The sequence below is a fragment of the Bufo bufo genome, chromosome 2 (assembly GCF_905171765.1).
Source record: "Bufo bufo chromosome 2, aBufBuf1.1, whole genome shotgun sequence".
Taxonomy (NCBI): Eukaryota; Metazoa; Chordata; class Amphibia; order Anura; family Bufonidae; genus Bufo; species Bufo bufo.
The window spans coordinates 170,750,572-170,773,118 of record NC_053390.1 but is presented as its reverse complement, the minus strand read 5'-3'; the positions used below and the strand labels follow the sequence as shown (position 1 = coordinate 170,773,118).

Here is a 22,547-nt window from a genome sequence, read left to right as displayed (position 1 = left end):
CAGTCAACTGCCTGAGCGCTTCCTGGACTGGTACGGTGGCTCGCATGCTTCAAAACTCAATAAAAGTCACTTCCCATGAAGTCAATATTATATTCAGTTGTGTCCGCCTTTCGAGCGCTCAGGCTTTGTCTTCTTTGCCCCTTGCAGTGATCTGTCCAGAGTTCCTTTAAGGAAATGTTTCCTTTCTTAGCAAAAGTAGAGCATCTCTCACTCCGTACTATGTGTGAATAAGGAAGTGATGAATGAGAAATCAACTTCAACTTCGTGCTAGAAAGCCCCATAATAGTGAAAAGCGCTTTCTGGGTACACATATGTCTTACAGGCTTAGCATAGGCCAGAGGTCAGCAACCTCCAGGACTCAGAGCTGCCATAATAATGAATGGAGCATGTTAGGAGCTGTAGTTCTTTATCACAGGTCAGTCCCCTAAGCGTTTTGCTCTGATATTTGTGACTTTTTTCCATTTTATAGGGCTGTCGCCACTTTTCAGGTCTTTTTTAGGGCAGTTCGTTTTTCTCAAGAATAATGACTGTCTTAAAAAAATAAAAATTGTAAAGTCACTCCAGTAGGGGGCGGCGTACAAAAACTGGAGTAGAATTTGTAGCCAATAAGGTAAAGTTTACAGATACTTCAAATGTATCAAACCGTGCAACGTAGGATGAATGGATTGCAATGGAACAGCAAAAAAAGAAATGACCCTCATGATAAATGACCTTCTAATGGTATATGTACACAGCAGTGTAGTTTATGTGGGATTAAGGGGCTTGGCGTTACTGTACCAAAATCTGCATGTGTTGCTTGGGGATTTTGTTGCAGATTTTGACAGGGATTTGCCTCAGAGCTCACCCTTTGAAAATCCATACAAACAATTGACGTGCTGTCCGATATCAAAATGTTCTCACCATGTACAAGAGATTGCGAAAATGAATGTAGCGCGATGCATAATATCCACCGTGGGGGAGATTTATCAAAACTGGTGTAAAGTAGAACTGGCTTAGTTGCCCATAGCAACCAATCAGATTCCACCTTTCATTTTTCACAGCTCCTTTGAAAAATAAGAAGTGGAATATGGTTGGTTGCTATGGGCAACTAAGCCAGTTCTACTTTACACCAGTTTTATAAATCTCCCCCCCCCCCACCCCGTGTGCATATGCCATAAGACTTTTGTCTTGTAATGTTACTCCTCTTTGCACCCCGACCTTTTACTGTAGTAGGATTGAGACAATTTTTGTGACTTTGAGAGGTGTAGAAATGCAAAATGTCACAAAATTCTCGGGCAACTAAGCTCAAAAACGTGCAAAAATTTGGACATGGTGCTTTTTAGATGTTTTACCTTAGACACCTACAGTCAGGTCCATAAATATTGGGACATCGACACAATTCTAACATTTTTGGCTCTATACACCACCACAATGGATTTGAAATGAAGCGAACAAGATGTGCTTTAGCTGCAGACTGTCAGCTTTAATTTGAGGAGTTACAACAGTTTGCATATGTGCCTCCCATTATTAAGGAACCAAAAGTAATGGGACAGAATAATAATCATAAATCAAACTTTCACTTTTTAATACTTGGTTGCAAATCCTTTGCAGTCAATTACAGCCTGAAGTCTGGAACGCATAGACATCACCAGACGCTGGGTTTCATCCCTGGTGATGCTCTGCCAGGCCTCTACTGCAACTGTCTTCAGTTCCTGCTTGTTCTTGGGGCATTTTCCCTTCAGTTTTGTCTTCAGCAAGTGAAATGCATGCTCAATCGGATTCAGGTAGGTGATTGACTTGGCCATTGCATAACATTGCACTTCTTTCCCTTAAAAAACTCTTTGGTTGCTTTTTCAGTATGCTTTGGGTCATTGTCCATCTGCACTGTGAAGCGCTGTCCAATGAGTTCTGAAGCATTTGGCTGAATATGAGCAGATAATATTGCCCGAAACACTTCAGAATTCATCCTGCTGCTTTTGTCAGCAGTCACATCATCAATAAATACAAGAGAACCAGTTCCATTGGCAGCCATACATGCCCATGCCATGACACTACCACCACCATGCTTCACTGATGAGGTGGTATGCTTAGGATCATGAGCAGTTCCTTTCCTTCTCCATACTCTTCTCTTCCCATCACTCTGGTACAAGTTGATCTTGGTCTCATCTGTCCATAGGATGTTGTTCCAGAACTGTGAAGGCTTTTTAAGATGTCGTTTGGCAAACCCTAATCTGGCCTTCCTGTTTGAGGCTCACCAATGGTTTACATCTTGTGGTGAACCCTCTGTATTCACTCTGGTGAAGTGTTCTCTTGATTGTTGACTTTGACACACATACACCTACCTCCTGGAGAGTGTTCTTGATCCGGCCAACTGTTGTGAAGGGTGTTTTCTTCACCAGGGAAAGAATTCTTCGGTCATCCACCACAGTTGTTTTCCACGGTCTTCCGGGTCTTTTGGTGTTGCTGAGCTCACCGATGCGTTCTTTCTTTTTAAGAATGTTCCAAACAGTTGTTTTGGCCACGCCTAATGTTTTTACTATCTCTCCGATGGGTTTGTTTTGTTTTTTTCAGCCTAATGATGGCTTGCTTCACTGATAGTAACAGCTCTTTGGATCTCATATTGAGAGTTGACTGCAACAGATTCCAAATGCAAATAGCACACTTGAAATTAACTCTGGACCTTTTATCTGCTCATTGTAATTGGGATAATGAGGGAATAACACACACCTGGCCATGGAACAGCAGAGAAGCCAATTGTCCCATTACTTTTGGTTTCTTAACAAGTGGGAGCACATATACAAACTGTTGTAATTCCTACATCGTTCACCTGATTTGGATGTAAATACCCTCAAATTAAAGCTGACAGTCTGCAGTTAAAGCACATCTTGTTCGTTTCATTTAAAATCCATTGTATAGGGTGTATAGAGCCAAAAATGTTAGAATTGTGTAGATGTCCCAATATTTATGGACCTGACTGTATTCACAGGCATTTCGAAAATGGTACAGAAATTAAGGATAATTATCAAAAAGTGCTTAAGGACAAAACCTGTTTCAACTGTCCACTGTTATTCTTATCTCAAGTTTCAAGGCAGCAATGCTCTATGTGCCCATGGCCTCTGACCTCTTTATTGCATAGACCATACCCTTGTACATACGGTGAAGCTCATGAAACTTGAAATACTAGAGCATCGTGCAAAGCTCACTCATTTCAGTAATTACAATAGAGTATAGTCTAGAAAACAGAGTAAATTTTTAAATTTCCCCAACACTACTCCTGCTGCTAAAGGGCAGTTACAGGCATTTCGAAGGAGACCTCCAAATTGGTGGGTTCCCATGGCAGAAAAAGTGAAAGCCCTCTTATTCCCTCAGTATGATCAGAGGTACAGTACATCACATATTTTTAAACTGAGAAACTAACAGGGTCATTTCTTTAGTGGTCTAGTGTGATAGAAGGGTTAACAATCTGGTGCTCTGAGATGGTTATACCCATGGAGGGGTAGAATCGGTTATACGTTATAACATAATATTCATATAGTGTGGTCAGTGGTATTCTGCTGGAAAAATATTACGACCTGGATGTAACGTTGAACCAAAAAGGGCTTATACTATGTGAGCTATGATGACCCCGAGCTTATGTACATCCCACAGTATTGGTACCAATTCATATTGGTTGCATTTTCAAGGTTGGCAATAATAAATGTTCAATTTGTAGGTATGTCTTCAAGACACAGACGTTTGTACATGAACACTTGTGTCACTTCAGCAAGTGGCATTTATCATGTAGAGGAAGTTAATACCAGGCACTTACTAATGTATTGTGATTGTCCATATTGCTTCCTTTGCTGACTTGTTTCATTTTTCCATCACATTTTACACTGCTCGTGTCCATGGTTACGTCCACCCTGTAATCCATCAGCCATGGCCGCAACTGTAGGAAAAAGCGCCATCCTCTCTTGTGGCCATGACTGTGGAAGTGCAAATAAGCCAGGACTTTTTTTTACCACCCTGTAATCCACTGATAGATTACAGGGTGGTCGTAACCCCTGGATATGAGCAGTGTACAATGTGATGGAAAAATGAATCCAACCAGCAAAAGAGGCAATATGGATAATCACAAGACATTAGTAAGTGCCTCGTATTAACTTTGTTTACATGAAAAATGCCATTTGATGAAGTGAGACAATGCCTTTAAAGGGGTTGTCTCACTTATACCTACCATCCCAAACCCCCTCCACTCTGCTGCTCCAATTTTAACCATCAGACTTTGTTTTCCTTACTTCAAATGTGATGTGCCCGTATTCCACACATGACCACTGGCTGCAGTGGCGTTGAGGGTAGGACCAACAGTGCTGGAACGGAGGGAGTTCAGGATGGTGAGTACAAGGTTTTTTGTATTATTAACTCATTCCTATGCAAACTTTTTTGAAAACTCCGGTACGCTTTAGGCTATGCACTTGGGATGAAACTGAATCCTTACAAATTAGAACATGACATGCAAGGCTGTATGCACCATAGATGCAGCCAATGTGGCTGCTATGGGCCCTTGGAGAAGGGGCCCTTTCCAGGCTGATCTCATCCAATCTTCAATGGGGATTGAGACAGGGACTGCTGTGTCAGAAAACAAATGTACTCAAGTCATGAAAATAGGATGAATGCACCAGAACACCTTGTCAGGAGTGGTCAGGAACGTGGCTGTGTTTGGCAGCATCGAAAAGGGGCTTAGTTTTTATCTTTACTATTGGCCCTTAATACGTTATGTATGCTACATGTAGGCTTGCCAACTGGCCAGTAAACCACCACCGTTGCCGATATTACGACCCGGAGGCCGGTATTGCTATTTCGTTTGCACCAGCTACATGAATTCCTGGTAATTTTCCCTTCTAGCCAAGAAGGTATGAGATAACTCCTTCCATCTCCTTCTCCCTGCCTCTCTCTCATTGGCAGGAGACACTTGTAACGGATCTCCTGGCACCCCGACTGGGTACCTCCGTTGATGGATGCTCCTAGTGCTTCCCGAGGGCTCAAAGCACTCCACTTGACACTGTAAGCACTGCCAACCCCACGAACTGTCGCAGCTTGGTTGGGATCTCGCCGTCTTCTACCCACCCTGGACCTACGACAAGGCTTCCAGGTTCCAGTGGGTGAACCTCTCTTCCTTCAGAGAGCGATGCAGGAACAAGCTCTTAAAAGAGCTCAGGGATTATAGCCAGGGGAGTATACAGCGTATAGCATTCCCCAGTGTAGATGCAGCCTTTTCCCCACACACATGAGATGAGGCTCTATGTTGAGGGTAAAACAGGAACTCTTTAATGGGGCTACATGTCAGCTTTTTATGCAGGTCTTCCAGTAAGGGACCCTCCCCTGGGGACCTTGTGGAAGACTGAGACAGTTTTTACATTAGCCAATCACATGCATTTACAGTATGGAAAAGCTCCCAGCAATTGTACACAACCCCCCCCCATGCCTGTGATTCAATTAACAAACACAATGGGCTCTGCCCCACATATCCCCATAAATTAGACATCCCTGGATAGCTCTGATCTGGGCAAACAACATATCCAGAAATCCCCCAGATCCGAGCAGGGGTTCTCGAATTCCATGGAAGTCACATTTGACAGACCGCAAGCATGGCTTTCCTTCCCAAAACAGTTCCACAGATTTAGGTTGTGGGGCCGGTCTGCCTTCTCCTTCAAAGTTTTAGTATATGGGCCATAATCCTGAGGCTGGCAAACAGGCCCCTCCAAAACCCAGTGGCGAGGTTATTTCCACCACAACACTGAAACAAGGATCATGACTGTCAATGCAAGAAATGTCATATCAGAAAGATTAGTGAAGCCTAAACCAGAATTATGTGCTGTAATAAAGCAGAAGATAAGAAGCAAGCTGACCGATATAACAATAATAAGGTGATACACCATTTAAAAGAAAGGTGACTAGAGGCAGTTTTTTATTTCACTCTGAATACAAAACAAATTATAAAATATGGCAGCAATACCACACTGGATTTATACATTCTTATAAAAACACATAAGTCCACTTAAAAATATTCATAACTCTGATTAGAAAATATAACATTATTTGTACAAAATATAAATTGTCTGGAAAAGAGCGAACAATTACTGTGTCATAAAAAGGGACAAAGGACATGGAAATAAACATTTTCTAGCAATGGCTTGCCTAGTCACATGCAAAAAAAAACTATTAGTTCTCATCCCTTTGCAAAATACAAAACTGCAAAAATAAAATTTAAAATACTTTTTCATTAACATGTCTGAACATGCTGCCTTCCACCTCATACACAAAGCAAAACCATATGCAAGATGCAGTACTGCTTCATATGGTATTCTGTGCAGCCGTATAGTGTCATTTTTTCCCACTTGGGTGCTTCCAACATATGCCCCTGTATAGCCATATGATGGCATATGTCGCCCATAGGCACCCGTATCTTTAAGCAGGGTGCCTCTGTATAAAATAGCCCAACAAACCACAATACTCTATACAGCATAAAAAGGTATTAAGACGTATACCAGTCCAACATAGGCCAACAGTACACCCTTGGTCGTCTTTGGGTAAATAAAGGCCTATGGACATTTCCCCTGGGAGCTTTATCTTTTACCTCTGTATGAAATCAGTGTCAGACAGAGGAAAGTAGGGACCATACAAGTCTATGAGTATTGTATTACAGCACCATACAAAAAAATCTCAAGTGCTTAGGCTAACTTCACACTTGGCACAAAAATACTATAGCTAAATGTAAGAGGTGCACGTCCCTCATAAACAAACAGAACAAATATTGGAAAAGGGACGTTAAAAGGACCAAAAATAATAATCAATTTATTGGTGCTTAAAGGGATGGGGGTGAATGCCTACAATAATCATAGGACATGAATGAAAAACCGTCTATCCAGCTGGTACAACCTAAAATTGTATTGGCAGGGATCCTTCCAACCAAGGTATAATGGAGGCCCACTAAGGTGTAACCAACAAATAGACGGACTAATATGTTAAAATGTATAGACCCACCGCACAAAGGAACAAATGTAATACTATGAGATGCAGTGTTAATGCCACTCAATAGTAATATGTGCTGGTGGACTACTACAGGAGTGGTATGATCACTAGAAATGTGTCTATGTTGAATAACTCAACATCCATATGAGGCATAGCACACGCAGCACACATCTAACACTGGCCAGTGACAGTAGTATCGCTGGGCAGTAAAGGATAGTGCAGGGAGCGGCTGTGTATTGTGCCGTGACTCCAACCACTATCCCTAATGTAGGTGCGTCAATAGCACAAGTGAAGGCTTCTGCTGTAAAAGGTGCATGCAGCAGACAGCCCACCCGCACAAGCTGAACTACGGCTGCATGCACCTTTTACAGCAGAAGCCTTCACTTGTGCTATTGACGCACCTACATTAGGGATAGTGGTTGGAGTCACGGCACAATACACAGCCGCTCCCTGCACTATCCTTTACTGCCCAGCGATACTACTGTCACTGGCCAGTGTTAGATGTGTGCTGCGTGTGGTATGCCTCATATGGATGTTGAGTTATTCAACATAGACACATTTCTAGTGATCATACCACTCCTGTAGTAGTCCACCAGCACATATTACTATTGAGTGGCATTAACACTGCATCTCATAGTATTACATTTGTTCCTTTGTGCGGTGGGTCTATACATTTTAACATATTAGTCCGTCTATCTGTTGGTTACACCTTAGTGGGCCTCCATTATACCTTATTTGGAAGGATCCCTGCCAATACAATTTTAGGTTGTACCAGCTGGATAGACGGTTTTGTATTCATGTCCTATGATTATTGTAGGCATTCACCCCCATCCCTTTAAGCACCAATAAATTGATTATTATTTTTGGTCCTTTTAACGTCCCTTTTCCAATATAACTTCACACTTGTGATAAAGCTATCCGACAGGCTATTCCGGCAGAGAACAGTCAATGGGGTCTGCCGCATTCCGCCAGACCCCATTGACTATAATTGATAATGGATAATTGACTATTCCGGCTTCTCCCCAGCATAAATGATGGAATTCAGCCAGACAAAAACTGTTGTGGGCAGCGATTTTTGTCTGGGAGAGGTTGAATCTCATTATAGTCAATGGGGTCTGGCGGTCACACGGCACTATCCAGCTATGCAAGGTCTGGAGAACACCGGCAGGTTGTTCTCTGCTGGAACAGCCTGCGAGACAGCATTGCTTAGTTAGCCTTTATTTGTATAGATTAATAACATGCTAATAAAAGCTGAAAATGTTACACGTGATGACAATAAACTTACATTATACTGAGAACGGTTCGGCACAACTACTGTAATAGGATGCTTCATAACCACACCAAACAGCATACCAATATATAAGCAAGACCAAAGAGGTGAAGGTATAAAGTGACTAGTAAAATCTTTGCCAAAATCGGCTGCTTTGCCAAATTAAAAAAAATGTATCGCTTTGTGACAAATTACTTTATCACGAAGCGCATTTCTTTGTAAGTAGTGGGTTCAATGACAGGGAGCGGCGATTGCGCTGTCCCCCGTCATTGTCCCCCTCAAATGCCGTGTTCATAGCTGATCACGGCATCTGACATTCATATTACAGTGTAACATTAAAAAATCGAAAATAAAAAAAATCTTACTTACCTCATCCATTTGATTGGGAAGATCCAGTGTGAAATCTCGCCCAGCCCGTGATCACGTTGTCACGTCGGCCGGGGTGGTGACGTCACACGTCGCGGCACACGGGATTTTGTGCAGGATCTTCAATCATGATGGTGGCAGCCGGCTCTTCATGCTCAAACGGATGAGGCAAGTATGATTTATTTTTACCGCCATTCAGGGAAAATCAATTCACTACCACGAAGCACAAGGAAATTCAGCTTTGCAGCAAATTGAATTTTCCCTGAAATTCAGATCATGGAGTTCGATTCGCTCAACACTAAGTGCGAGCACACCTGAATATATAAAACTATATCTTTATTCCATAATTAACATGTACAAACAAGTGCAACAAACAGATAAAACAACTAAAATCACAAAAAAGTGTCACATTATGGCATCATTTACAGTCTCTTTCACATTACATGTGTGATTTTAGTGTTCTCTTATTTGTGCATGTTAATTATGGAATAAAGGTTATATATTTTTATACATTATGGTGTGCTCACTTTATATGCCTTCACCTCTTTCATCTTGTTTATTTATACATTACTCAAAAGAAGTAAGTTAAAGGGATTATTCCAGAAATGACATGACAGGTCCTAAAAGACTGAACCCCCAACCACAGAAACAGATCAGAGCCATTGTGCTACCAGCTTTCTGAATTGGATTGTTCTTGGGGGTCAGCAAGGGTCATAGCAGCCAGACGCCAACCAACTCACTTTTACTGTACAACATATCTGACTGAAGTAATAGACAAGACATCTTTGGGATAACTCCTTAGAGTTCTTACTGGTTTAACCAGAGGACACTCTTTCCAGATCGCCCTCCCTCACATAACTCAGTGTCACACAAATATGTACATTCAGCTCCTACAGATGCGGCACTAAGGAAACTTTCCAGTGTATTAATCAGGAACATAAAACGGCAGCTTGCTGATGATGTCACCAGCCTCCGTCTGTATTCTGTCATAGACCCACTTCCGGTTGCAGCGACACTCAGGTCCGCATTTGTTGGAACTGCACTTAGGGCAAGGATAGAAACACCCTTGGCAGCTCTCCTCCAGACAGTCACACAAGTCCCGGCTGTTACACAGGAGTTTACCTTGTTTGTCATATTTTTTCAGAGAAACCCTGAGAAAGACATTACAGTTATTATGTTAGATGATACAAGATGTCACTGATTGTTCTACATTCTATGGGTTAACATTATTATTAGTATGGCACTATATTGTAGAGAAGAAAGCAGTGACTTTGTACAGTCAGGTCCATAAATATTGGGTCATCGACACCATTGTAACATTTTTGGCTCTATACACCACCACAATGGATTTGAAATGAAACAAACAAGATGTGCTTTAACTGCAGACTGTCAGCTTTAATTGTGAAGGTATTTACATCCAAATCAAGTGAACGGTGTAGGAATTACAACAATTTGTATATGTGCCTCCTACTTGTTAAGGGACCAAAAGTAATGGGACAATTGGCTTCTCAGCTGTTCCATGGCCAGGTGTGTGTTATTCCCTCATTATCCCAATTACAATGAGCAGATAAAAGGTCCAGAGTTCATTTCAAGTGTGCTATTTGCATTTGGAATCTGTTGCTGTCAACTCTCAAGATGTAATGAGCTCACTCTGGCTCACAGGGGCGGATTGGAAACTTAAAGAAGACCTTTCATCAGAAAATAGTGTGTTAAATTCTTATACGATCTTATGGGGCTGCTCTCACTAATGTCCGGACACTTTCTTTTTTTTTAAATGGACCCCCCGTTCGGCCGCTACGCTCTCCGTTAGTTTCGTCGCCTCATATGCAAATGAGGCGATAAAGTTATAGTAGGCGTTGTTCTCTAAGTTCTGGTGGGCGCGGTTATGCTCTCCCTGGCAGCGAGCGCATCCAATCGCAGCGCCCCGCTCTTAGCCAGGGAGAAGGAGCTCAAGTTCTCGCGAGATTCGCGAGAACTTAAGCTTCTAGACATCCGGACCGAGCGCCATCTTGGAGTCCCCAGCGCAGAGCATCGCATATGAGGTGACGAAACTAACGGAGAGCGTAGTGGCCGAACGGGGGGTCCATTTAAAAAAAAAAAAAGTGTCCGGACATCAGTGAGAGCAGCCCCATAAGGTCGTATAAGAATTTAACACACTATTTTCTGATGAAAGATCTTCTTTAAGTTTCCAATCCACCCCCTGTGAGCCAGAGCCTACTGAACCACACAGTGTACACAATGATAGTGCCGTATTGGTTCAGAAGATATATACATCTCCATGCTATGAAAGAATAGCATCAAAAATGGGGGTCTATATTTGTGCACTTGTTCTAAAGCAGTGTTTTTTAAAGTAAGACAGAATTTTGACTGAGGGGATGATATGCTGCATTGGACATTTTTGGGCTTCCCCAATCTCTGGCAAAAAAAATCTAATCTTTTTAATTTTAAAAATAAATTGGGTTTTGATAGTTAACTAATTATTTCCAATCTCAGCAGTTTAAAGCCTTAGATGTGTTTGGTCAATAACAACAGCGGCCTATGAGTGCTTAACCAGAGAGTCTCCCTATATGTCTCCCTGTGTCACCCCTTCCCCCCGGCACACGCGTGACATGTATGCAGGGTTCTGATTGGTTGCTATGGTTGCCCGGGTTCCTAACAATGAACCCCAGGTCTGCCATCTTCATATACCTATTAGCCATATTAGTTTTACACCGACAGGCTTAATACATGGCAACACAAAAGTATTTAAGATCCAGTAACAATGTCACCGTTGGGACTGAAAATAAAGTAAAAAATAAAAAAAAGTTTTAGAAAACTAAAAAGAAATTATTTTAATATAAAAGAATATGAACCATTTAAACACCATATTTGTATCTACCAAAACTATAAATGATCATAAATAACCATGTGATTATTTATCCTGCACTGTAAACGTCGTAAACTAAAAAAACGGATAAATGTCAGAATTGCTGTTTTTTTGGTCACATCTCACAAAAATAAAATAAAAAGACAATCAAAAAGTCCTATGTTTCCTAAAATGGTTCCAAACCACAAAAAAACACAGCTCCAATGACAGAAAAATATTGGTCTCAGAATATAGCGATACAAAAACAACTTTTTAAAAAGTGTTTTTATTCTGCAGAAGTGGTAACGCATAAACATTTGGCATCACCATGATTGTACTGATCGGCAGAATATAGGAGTGTTATTTGTGCATTATATAGTGCCATTATTTGGAAACAGAAGTATATGGTATTAGTTTTTTGGTACAACATTGATTTGTGAAATGAAAATGTATATTTTTTTCCCTCCGCTTCTAGTCATTTATTGCTACCTGCATGGCTTACTTCCAGAAGTTGGAAATCTGTCCTGATGAACCATAACTGCCACAGATGCCGATCTCGTTATGAGAGATTGTACTAGCCATGAATTTGTGTAAGGGCTCATGCACATGAACATATTTTTTTTCCGTGTCCGTTCCGTTTTATTTTGTGGACCGTATGCGGAACCATTTATTTCAATGAGTTCGCAAAAGAAAATGAAAGTTACTCAGTGTGCAATCCGTTTCCGTTTGTCCTCATTTCCGTTCCGCAAAAAAAATAGAACATGCCCTATTATTGTCCGCATTACAGATAAGGATAGGAATGTTCTATTAGGGGCCAGCTGTTCCGTTCCGCAAAATACGGAATGCACACGGATGTCGTCCGTATTTTTTGCGGATCCATTTTTTGCGGACCGCAAAATACATACGGTCATGTGCATGAGCCCTAAGAACGTAGGTTCCTAATCTAGACGTAAGCACTGATGTAGGCAATGAAGATGTAAGCAGAAAGCTTGAAAACTGTGAATGACGGATATAGAGATAAAGATCTCTTGATATTTGGAACAGAAGAATATTAGTGTTTTGTTTTTTTTAAACATTTTTTGAAGTGTAGTTTTTGAAAATCAATTAATTTTCTGTATACAGTGCAGCTGACGTACAATTGTCCCTTACTTGTTGGTGGTGTAATATCCATTCATCTGAGACATGTAGGCTTTCTTCTTTTGTTTTCTAGTTTCAGGATTAAAGTCTGCGACCTGAGGTCCAGGATTTTGAAAGGCCAAACATTTCAACTGTCTCTCAATTTGCTGTAAGACAATAGCGATAAAGCTGATAAAAAATATCTGTACCTAGCACAAAACCAATCACTGCCCAATCTCTCTGCCAAGCCACTCCAGTACACACATGGCACATACTCTACTTGCTTTTGCACCCTTTTCCTTATAGCTTAGTTTGAGGCCCTAATCCCGTTTGTTAGTGTGCTTGTATACCTAATTTTTGGAATAACAAACTTACATAATGATTTATTGCTGTATTTTCAGCCTCCACTACTATTTGGAGTTAGATTGTGTGGCCCCAGTGAGGCTTGCTGGATCCCACAGCATCTGTTCATTCCTATGAGAGCCTCCATGTCAGTCTCATAGGAATGAATAGAGAAACAGATGTTGTGGGATCCGGTGACGCTTATCAGGGGGTCACATGACCTAACTAACAAAAGAAACGGTCGGAGGCTAAAATTCATGAATGAATTGGGATATATAAGTTTGGTTAACAAATGATTATGTATACACTTACATTACAGAAATGAAATTTTTTGCTTCTTCAAAATGTATTATTATTGGAGATAAGTGAATCAATTATAACTATTAAAAATAATTCAAAATTTTTTTGAAGCATCGAGGGGCTGGCCCTGCTGATCAAGAGACCCCACCCCCCTCCCGATTGACAGATTCTAGGTGCACACATTTGTAAATTGGGCTTTCTTCTAAAATGTCCTTTTAAGTAAAATACCAGGCACAAATTCTCTAAATTCTGCTTTAGAGAGCTGTGTATCGATAACTCTTAGCACCCATAAGTTTATTCCTCTACAGTTATTTTACAGATCCCGTTGCATAAAGCATCCCAACTTTCCCAAAGAAGGGGTGACTTCCCAGAAGAGAAGGCTTTTCTCTTAGATGATCCTGGTTTATTAGTGGCTCAGTGGAACTGTTATGTACCAAGGACATTAGGGTAGGGATGTGACCTATATTTTATGGGGTGAGATCTGCACATTATCTCCCTAAAGCTATTTCTCCAGATAAGACAAAGTATTGTGTGTATAGTGCTGTACGTTTTCGTGTCTCTCATTTGCAGTCATAGTCCTAAGTTAGGTGTACTAGTAGACAGAGGTAGCAGTGTTACATAAGTGACACGTGTAGTTGTAAGAATTCCCGTATATGCTGAATAGAATACAAAGCTACATTGTGAAACTCCTACCAGTTGCTTCTGGGGTCTGGGATTGGTATCTTTCGCAGATTCTGTCTCCACACCTTCTTGTCCTTCCTTGTTTTTTGCACAAGTTGATTTCTCACTCATTGTGACCTTCACAAAGATATAATGTCAAAAATGTTTAGCTTGTTATGGGACATTCCAATGCCATCTCTTTTTATGTCTTAGGAACTTATAGTTTATCCATATCAGGTCGGTCCAACATCTAGCACCCTCACCGATCATCTTTTTTGGACAGCCATGGAGCCAGAAAACATACTGTGTACAGAACTGGAAGCAGACAGCGCCGTGCTCTGTCTAGTGGCTGTGCCGGGGTACTGCAGCTCAGTTCCCATTCAAGTGACTGGAATCTGAGCTTCAGTACATTGGTACTGAAATCTACAGTGTACATAGCTGTCTGCCTCCAGCTCCGTTTACACAATGGTTTCTGGCTCTATGACAGCCCAAAACAGCTGATATGGGAGGGTGCCAGGTGTCGGACCCCCACCGACTCGATATTGATGACCTATTCTAAGGATAAGTCATCGATTTCTGTAGAATGAAAAACCCTGAATGGGACCAAAATACAGGCAATAAATATATAGGCAAACTATTGTCAGGCCTTTTATCACTATACCTCAGAAATTAAAAGCCTAAATGTTTCGCCATGATTTAAAAGAAAACTATGGGGTCATTTATCAAACTAGTGTAAAGTAGAGCTGGCTTAGTTGCCCATAGCAACCAATCAGATTCCACCTTTCGTTTTTCATAGCTCCTTTGGAAAATGAAAGGTGGAATTTGGTTGGTTGCTATGGTTTTCCATGGTTAAAAGTAATAGAGCATCAAGTTTCCATTCCTTGATTCTTTACCGGTTAGAATAGCCTAGCATGCCATTCTAATTTCCATGAATTAAAGCATTTCCTTGTAGAACAAAGATTAAGTGATGGCACCAGGTTGCCTAAACCTTCTCAAAGCATCTCAACAAATTCAAGGGGACTGTTAACACAAATGCGTCTTTATGTTTATCTGAAAAAAACGGAACATAATAATACTAGAGCAGACACAATTAAAGAGGTTTAACTACAGTAGCATAACTACTGTGAAGGGGGGACATATCCGGGTATAACTACTGTGCAGGGGGCACATATCTGGGCATAACTACTGTGAAGGGGGAACATATCTTGGCATAACTACTGTGAAGGGGGCACATATCTGGGCATAACCACTGTGAAGGGGGTACATCTGGTCATAAATGCTGTGAAGAAGGCACATGTAGAGCATAATTACTGTGAGCGGGTATGTGTGGGCATAATTACTGTGAGGGGGTATGTGTGGGCATAACCACTGTGAAGGGGTACGCGTGGGCATAACTACTTTGACAGGGCACATGACGGCATAACTAGACATCTGGGCATAACTACTGTGAAGGGTGCACATGTAAATACTTACCTAGTTTCTCCGATGATCATTACAGCTCACCCTGCGCTCCCCAGCAACAGCACAGTTCCGTCACACATCCCTCTGCTGGGCTATGTAGGAGGAGCACAGGCTGATTCCCGGCGGCACACTCATCTTACACAGTCCAGCAGAGGGATGTCTGACCACATTGTGCTGCTGCTAGGGAGTGCCATGTTGCATGGTGAAATGGGGAGTGGACGACTCCCTGCTTCACAATCACAGTCAACTGCAGAGACAGCTGAAAGTGGGACATACCTCAGCCATTCGGGGACCATGGGACAGCCACTGAAATCTGGGACTGTTCTGGCTGATCCATGCTGTTTGGGCGGTATGGAAATGAACAGAGTGCACAGCGCAAAAGAGTGGCCACCCTCCATTCATTTCTATGGGACTGCGGAATATAGCCAAGTGCTGGCTTGGCTATATCCTGAAATCACATAGAAGTGAATGGAACAGTGGTTGCGCTTGTGCAGTGCATTCTCCATTCATTTCAATGGGACTCTCAAAAATGCTAAATGGGGCCCCTTTTAGAGATAGGTGTGGGTCTCAGAGCTGGGACCTGCACCTATATGACATTGATGGCATATCCTAGCAATATGCCATCAATGCCCCAGATGATTTAATCCATTTAACATTCATACAATATATGTATAAAAAGTATGACTATTTGTTTCCAAGTTAATACAGTTATACGTTTTCTCCAGCAGATGTCGCCATTGTGCTTTGGTTGATATTACCATAGTATTACAGTAGTAAGGGGTATTCTGGTTACTACGAGATAGTGATGAGTGAATTTATTTGTAAGAATCAAATTCATTCAGAAATCAAGCTCCTTGAGCATCGAAGGGCTAACCCCACTGCCTAACAGACCCCCACCCCCACACATGATTGACAGGGACAAACAATCTCACCTAGCCCTATCAATCTTGCACTTGCCCCATTGCTCTGAGTAGCCACGCAAACGATCTGCAGCTACCTGAGTAGTGCAGGTGGCGATTGCTGACATTCAGTACTCTCCACAGCGACAATTATCATGATGATGCTGCATGATCTGTAAATTATAACAGTTAAGGGTATATAAGAGGATTTTCTGCCTTTTCTCTCCCTTGACTTCTCCATAAACATGTCCCCTTGGTTGATCTGTTATTGCCATCAGAAGACTGAGATGAGCTGCTGCCAAACACCGCTGGCAGAAGAACAAAGGATCAGATATTTTGAAATCCAACATCCAGTCAGTCATTGTTTGTGTAGAGAGATGAGCTCGGCGTAGCTAGAAATGACTGGGCCCCACAGCATATTTTTGAATGGGGCCCCCCTCCCCCAGTAATTTTTTTGCAACTCCTTCCTTTCATGCCGCCCTCATTCCTGTGGCTAGTAAAGATTGCTCTCTCAGACCAGGGTCGGCAGCTGTTCCATCCGTTTTCTACACTGTCTATACTGCCACTGTATATCATTTCATTGTCTAATACTGTTGAGGGGGCTCTGACGAATCTTTTAGTCCTCCTCCACCTGGATTGGCACCTTTGGGGTCAGGGCCCCAAAGCAGCCGCTTTCCCTGCTTCCATTATAGTTACGCCCCTGGATGAGCTGTCTCCATACAAATCAGATTATTGTCAGATTCATATTTCTTTATAGTATATGAACAAAGTATCAGAGGAAATGCTACACTTAGGCCTCCTGCACACGAACGTTTACTTTCCTACTCCCTATGCCTTCCGTTTCCGTATTCCCGTTCCGTTCAAACATAGCACATGTCCTATTATTGCCCGCAAAAACGATCCGTGGCTCCATTCAAGTCAATGGTTCCGCAAAAAAAACGGAATGCATACAGAATGTACTCCGTATGTCTTCCGTATCCATTCCGTTTTTGCGGAACCATCTATTGAAAATGTTATGCCCAGCCCAATTTTTTGATGTACTTACTGTTTAAACATTATTGTATGCTTCCGTTACCGTTTGCGATCCGCAAAAAACAGATCACAAACAGAAGCCAAACAGAAAAACGGAACGGCAAAACGAAACGAAAGCGGAACGTAAACAGAAACACTACTGAAACAAAAAAACTGAAAAACGGATCTGTTTAAAACGGACCGCAAAACCATACTGTCTTCTGCAGGAGGCCTTAAAATTAGAGTTAGGCTACATGTACACAAACGTTTGTTTGCGTGTCCGTTCCTTTTTTTTTTGCGGATAGGATGCGAAACCCATTCATTTCAATTGGTCCGCAAAAAATGCGGACAGCACACCGTGTGCTGTCTGCATCAGTATGTCCGTTCCGTAGCCCCTCAAAAAAATAGAACATGTCCAATTCTTGTCCGTTTTAGGCATTGGTACAATCGATTCCTAAAAATAAATGGATGGCATACGGATGTCATCCGTTTTTTTTTTTTGCAGATTCGCAATTTGCGGAACGCAAAACACATACGGTCGTGTGCATGTAGCCTTAAACCATTTTTTTTTTTTTTATTCGATTTGACAGCTTCGCCGAACTTCGTCAAGAAAATTGGTTACGAATTGCACCGCCCCCGTCATTTATCTCCCCCAGAGGCTGTGTTCAACGCTGATCATGGCATCTGAGACTCACATTCAGGTGCTCAGGAGTTAATCCAGGGTTAAAATAAAAAATTATACTCACCTCATCCACTTGATCACGGAGAGGCAATTGGCTCCCGTCTTGATTGAAAAAAAAAACCGCGAGCGGGAAGAAGTCACCACATGATCACTGTGGCCACACGGTGATATCATCACTGATGCCGTCACTGCGCATGGCCAGCGTGATCTCATCGTGATGTCTTCATGCTCACGAGTTTTCTTCAATCAAGATGAGTGCAGGCGACCTCTCCACAATCAAGTGGATGAAGTATCATTTTTTTTTAACTTTCAGTCACCATTTTAGGAAAAATGTATTTGTTACCACGAAACACAAGGAAATTCAGCATTAGAGGAAACAATCTGTGTAGTGCTTGTTGTCTTCCTTTCGATAAAGAGGTTGTCCCACCATAAGAACTTGTCCTTTATCCACACCAATCAGATAAGTATCTGATTGGTGGGGGGTCTGACCACTGGGACCTGCAAAGATCATGCATGCATGTGGCCGCTCCATTCAACCCTATGGGACTGCCAGAGATAACTGAGTGCTGTGGTTGGTTTCTCTTTGACAGTCCTATAGAGTTTAAAGGGCAGAGGATGTAGGAGTTGCAAGGAAAGCGGAGCACCTAGGTGTAATGGCTACGCCCCCGTTGCTCCTAGAGGCTCATTTACATATATTAAAACAATTTTTTTCAGCAATGTGGACACATATAAACATGGGACCAACACAGATGTCTTCAGCTGCCAAGCGCACATGTAACAGGTCAGCCAGTTTCATAGGTACAAATCTGCTGACAGATGCCCTTTAAAAAAGTTTAAAGGGAACCTGTCAGGTTGAACATAGTGTCTGAGCTGAAGGCAGTATGTTATAGAGCAGGAGGAGCTGAGCAGATTGGTATAAAGTTTTATGAGAAAAGATTCATTATCATTTATAATTTACATTTTTACATTTAAATTCCTGCTCATTCTGGGCTTTGAAGTCCAGGAGGTGGTCCTATCAGTGATTGACAATCAGGGCCGGTTTTAGACAAAATGTGGCCCTGGGCAAAATCAAAAGTGGAGCCCCAAATCTTGTAATAATGTGCTAAAAAATACAGTCCTACATCCAACACAGGACAACCCCCGCCGATCAGCTGTTTGATCAGATGGCGCATGCTGTCCACTACTGCTGTCCTATAGACATACAGCAGTGAGCAGGAAGAGAGAAAGGAGACAGCACAGCGCACGCCGTCTCCTCAAACAGCTGATCGGTAGGGGTGCCGGGTGCCCCTACAGTACCCTAGTAGTAATAATATAACCATAATGTCCCCCTGTAGTGCTCCCCACTAGTTCCAAAATATAATGCTCCCCCCCCCCATAGTGCCAGTATATATATAATGTACCCGTAGAGCCAGTATGTATATAATGCTCCTCCATTCCTCCTCAGGAGTGCCGGGTATATATAATGATCTCCTTCCCCCCTTCTCTGGTGCCCTCAGCAGTGCGGACATTTAGTGTAAAAAAAAACACCTCACTCCCGTTTTCCCCGCCGCTGTCTGCGATGCAGACCACAGTTTTATCTGTAGCTTGTGTTGCTGAGTCCTGATGCATGCTGTCCCAATGACATCACAACTCCTGCTCCGGGTCTCACGTGATCACATCATCATGCGAGACCCAGCGCAGGAGGTCGCATTGATGTCATTGCGGCTTCTTGCGCTGTTCTAATGCCTCACAGCCTGAGGCTTGTGAAGTTGGACGGCCATGAGTGCGCCCCCCTTTATGGGTAGCGAAGTGGTGCCCTAAGCGGATGACTACCTTCGCCTATCCATTGTCCCGGCCCTAATGCAGAGCACATTACTTCAGGAGGTATAACAGGAGAGGACTATAACTCCCAGCATGTCTAAGACATTATTATTTAATATCAGAGCACATTACAGGGGGACGTATAAGAGGATGGGAATATAACTCCCAGCATGTGTCACGGCGGACGTGCACAGTTAAACAGACAACACACCAACCAGGCTCTGGATGAGAGACAAGGGAAGGGTCACCTCCTAATTTATCCCTGACCTCTTTCCCTGCAATGCTCAGCCCACAGACAAACCTTGATGGTAGATTTGCTGTGTCCACCAGCCTAAACTAACAGAACCCTGAACTCCCTGAGATGGTGAAGTGGGGAGAAAGGAGCAGCCAGCTCGCACAGAACCTGGATGGGTAAGATGACATAAACAACCAAACAAGAAAAGACACTTATCTGCTGAGAGTAGGAACAAACAGCCAACCTTCCTTCCAAACTTCCCAGACACTAATGAACAGTATAATCCACTCAGAGCACTTTAGCTGGAGACCATTTAAACTAATGACTCCACCCAGTGCACCTGATGCGAGGCGGATCCAGCACAGCATCCAAACAAATACTAGACTCGTGCTGCAATCCTGGCTGACCTCCGCACATCGTCAGAGTGGGGCATGACAGTACCCCCCCTTCTACGGGTGACCTCCAGACACCCTGGACCAACCTTATCCGGATGGGACCTATGAAAGGCCCTCACCAGACGGCTGGCGTTGACATCTGACGCCGGAACCCACATCCTCTCCTCAGGACCGTATCCCCTCCAGTGAACCAGGTACTGGAGGGAACCCCGCAGAACTCTCGAGTCGAGAATCCTGGAGATCTCGAACTCCAAGTTTCCCTCGACCAGAACAGGAGGAGGAGGCAATGGCGATGGTACCACCGGTTTAACATACTTTTTTAGTAAAGACTTGTGGAAGACATCGTGGATCCTCCAAGTCTGCGTCAGATCAAGTCGAAATGCCACAGGATTGATCACAGCAGAAATCTTATATGGACCAAAAAATCTTGGACCCAGTTTCCAAGATGGCATTCTCAACTTGATATTCCTAGTGGACAACCACACCAAATCACCCACACACAGGTCCGGACCAGTCACACGTCTCCTGTCAGCCATTCGTTTATACCTCTCACCCATCCTCTCCAAATTCCCTTGATTCCCCCGCCAGATAGAGGATAAGGCAGAAGAGAATCGCTCCTCCTCTGGCATCCCGAAGGAACCAGACCCAGAATAGGTACCAAACTGAGGATGGAAACCGTATGCGCCAAAAAATGGCGACTTACCCGTGGACTCCTGCCTACGGTTATTTAATGCAAATTCTGCTATGGGCAAGAATGAGGACCAGTCCTCCTGATTCTCAGCCACAAAGCACCTCAAGTAGGTCTCCAGATTTTGATTGGTACGCTCCGTCTGACCATTCGACTGTGGATGAAAAGCCGACGAGAAAGAAAGTTGAATGCCAAGTCGAGAGCAGAACGCCCTCCAAAACCTGGAGACAAACTGCGTGCCCCTATCAGAGACAATATCCGAAGGAATACCGTGCAATTTAACAATATTATCCACAAAAATCTGCGCCAGAGTCTTAGCGTTAGGCAGACTTGTTAGTGGTATAAAGTGAGCCATTTTACTGAAACGATCGACTACCACCAAAATCACTGTTCTCCCGGAGGAACTCGGTAGGTCCGTAATAAAGTCCATGGACAAATGTGTCCAAGGACGAGATGGAATAGACAATGGAAGAAGTGAACCAGGCGGTCGAGTATGAGCAACCTTAGACCGAGCGCAGGTTTCACGAGCTGCCACGTAATTCTCAATACTCTTACGCAAACCTGGCCACCAGAACCTCCGGGACACCAGATCACAGGTGGACTTACCACCAGGATGTCCAGCGAGAACAGTATTGTGATGTTCCTTGAACACCTTGTATCGTAGGCCCTCAGGAACAAACAACCTCCCTGGGGGACACGAACCAGGAGCCCCCTCCTGAGCTCCCAACACCTCCATCTCCAATTCAGGGTACAGAGCGGAGACCACCACTCCATCCGCCAAAATCGGCGCTGGATCTTCTGAATCACCTCCCCCAGGGAAGCTGCGAGACAAGGCATCTGCCTTGACGTTCTTGACCCCTGGGCGAAAGGTAACCACGAAATTGAACCTGGTAAAAAACAATGACCATCTGGCCTGTCTAGGGTTCAGACGCTTGGCAGATTGCAGGTAAGCCAAATTCTTATGGTCTGTATACACAGTAACGGGGTGAGAAGCCCCCTCTAACCAGTGACGCCATTCTTCAAAGGCCAACTTGATCGCCAACAACTCCCTATCTCCAACATCATAATTCCTCTCGGCGACCGAGAGCTTCCTGGAGAAGAAGGCACACGGGACCCACTTGCCAGGAGAAGGACCCTGCGAAAGCACCGGCCTAACCCCCACCTCTGATGCATCAACCTCGACCACGAATGGCTGAGATACATCCGGCTGCACCAGAATGGGAGCAGACGCAAAACGCTCCTTAATAGCCGAAAAGGCCTGCAATGCCTCATCCGACCAGACAGAGACATCAGCGCCCTTCTTGGTCATATCAGTAAGAGGTTTGACTAACGTGGAATAATTCAAAATAAATTTTCTATAATAATTTGTAAACCCCAAAAATCGCATCAAAGCTTTCTGATTCTCCGGTCGATCCCACTCCAGAACCGCCCGGACCTTTTCGGGGTCCATACGAAAACCAGAATCAGAAAGCATGTATCCCAAAAAT

The 22,547-nt window shown here is 43.2% G+C and overlaps 1 protein-coding gene across 3 annotated transcripts in view; it reads right to left on the bottom strand.

Annotated features, from left to right (window-relative positions):
* Window positions 1–9,283: 9,283 nt before the first annotated feature.
* The window catches only part of ARL14EPL (ADP ribosylation factor like GTPase 14 effector protein like), a 37,240-nt gene continuing 23,976 nt past the window's right edge, over window positions 9,284–22,547 (bottom strand). For all 3 annotated transcript variants that reach the window (XM_040421659.1, XM_040421658.1, XM_040421657.1), the window contains 3 exons: window positions 13,923–14,027; window positions 12,621–12,754; window positions 9,284–9,777 (listed from right to left, as the gene is read on the bottom strand). In XM_040421659.1, coding sequence (XP_040277593.1) covers window positions 9,552–9,777; window positions 12,621–12,754; window positions 13,923–14,021 — 459 coding nt within the window. In that variant the 5' untranslated portion in view covers window positions 14,022–14,027 and the 3' untranslated portion in view covers window positions 9,284–9,551. The remainder of the gene's footprint in view (window positions 9,778–12,620; window positions 12,755–13,922; window positions 14,028–22,547) is intronic.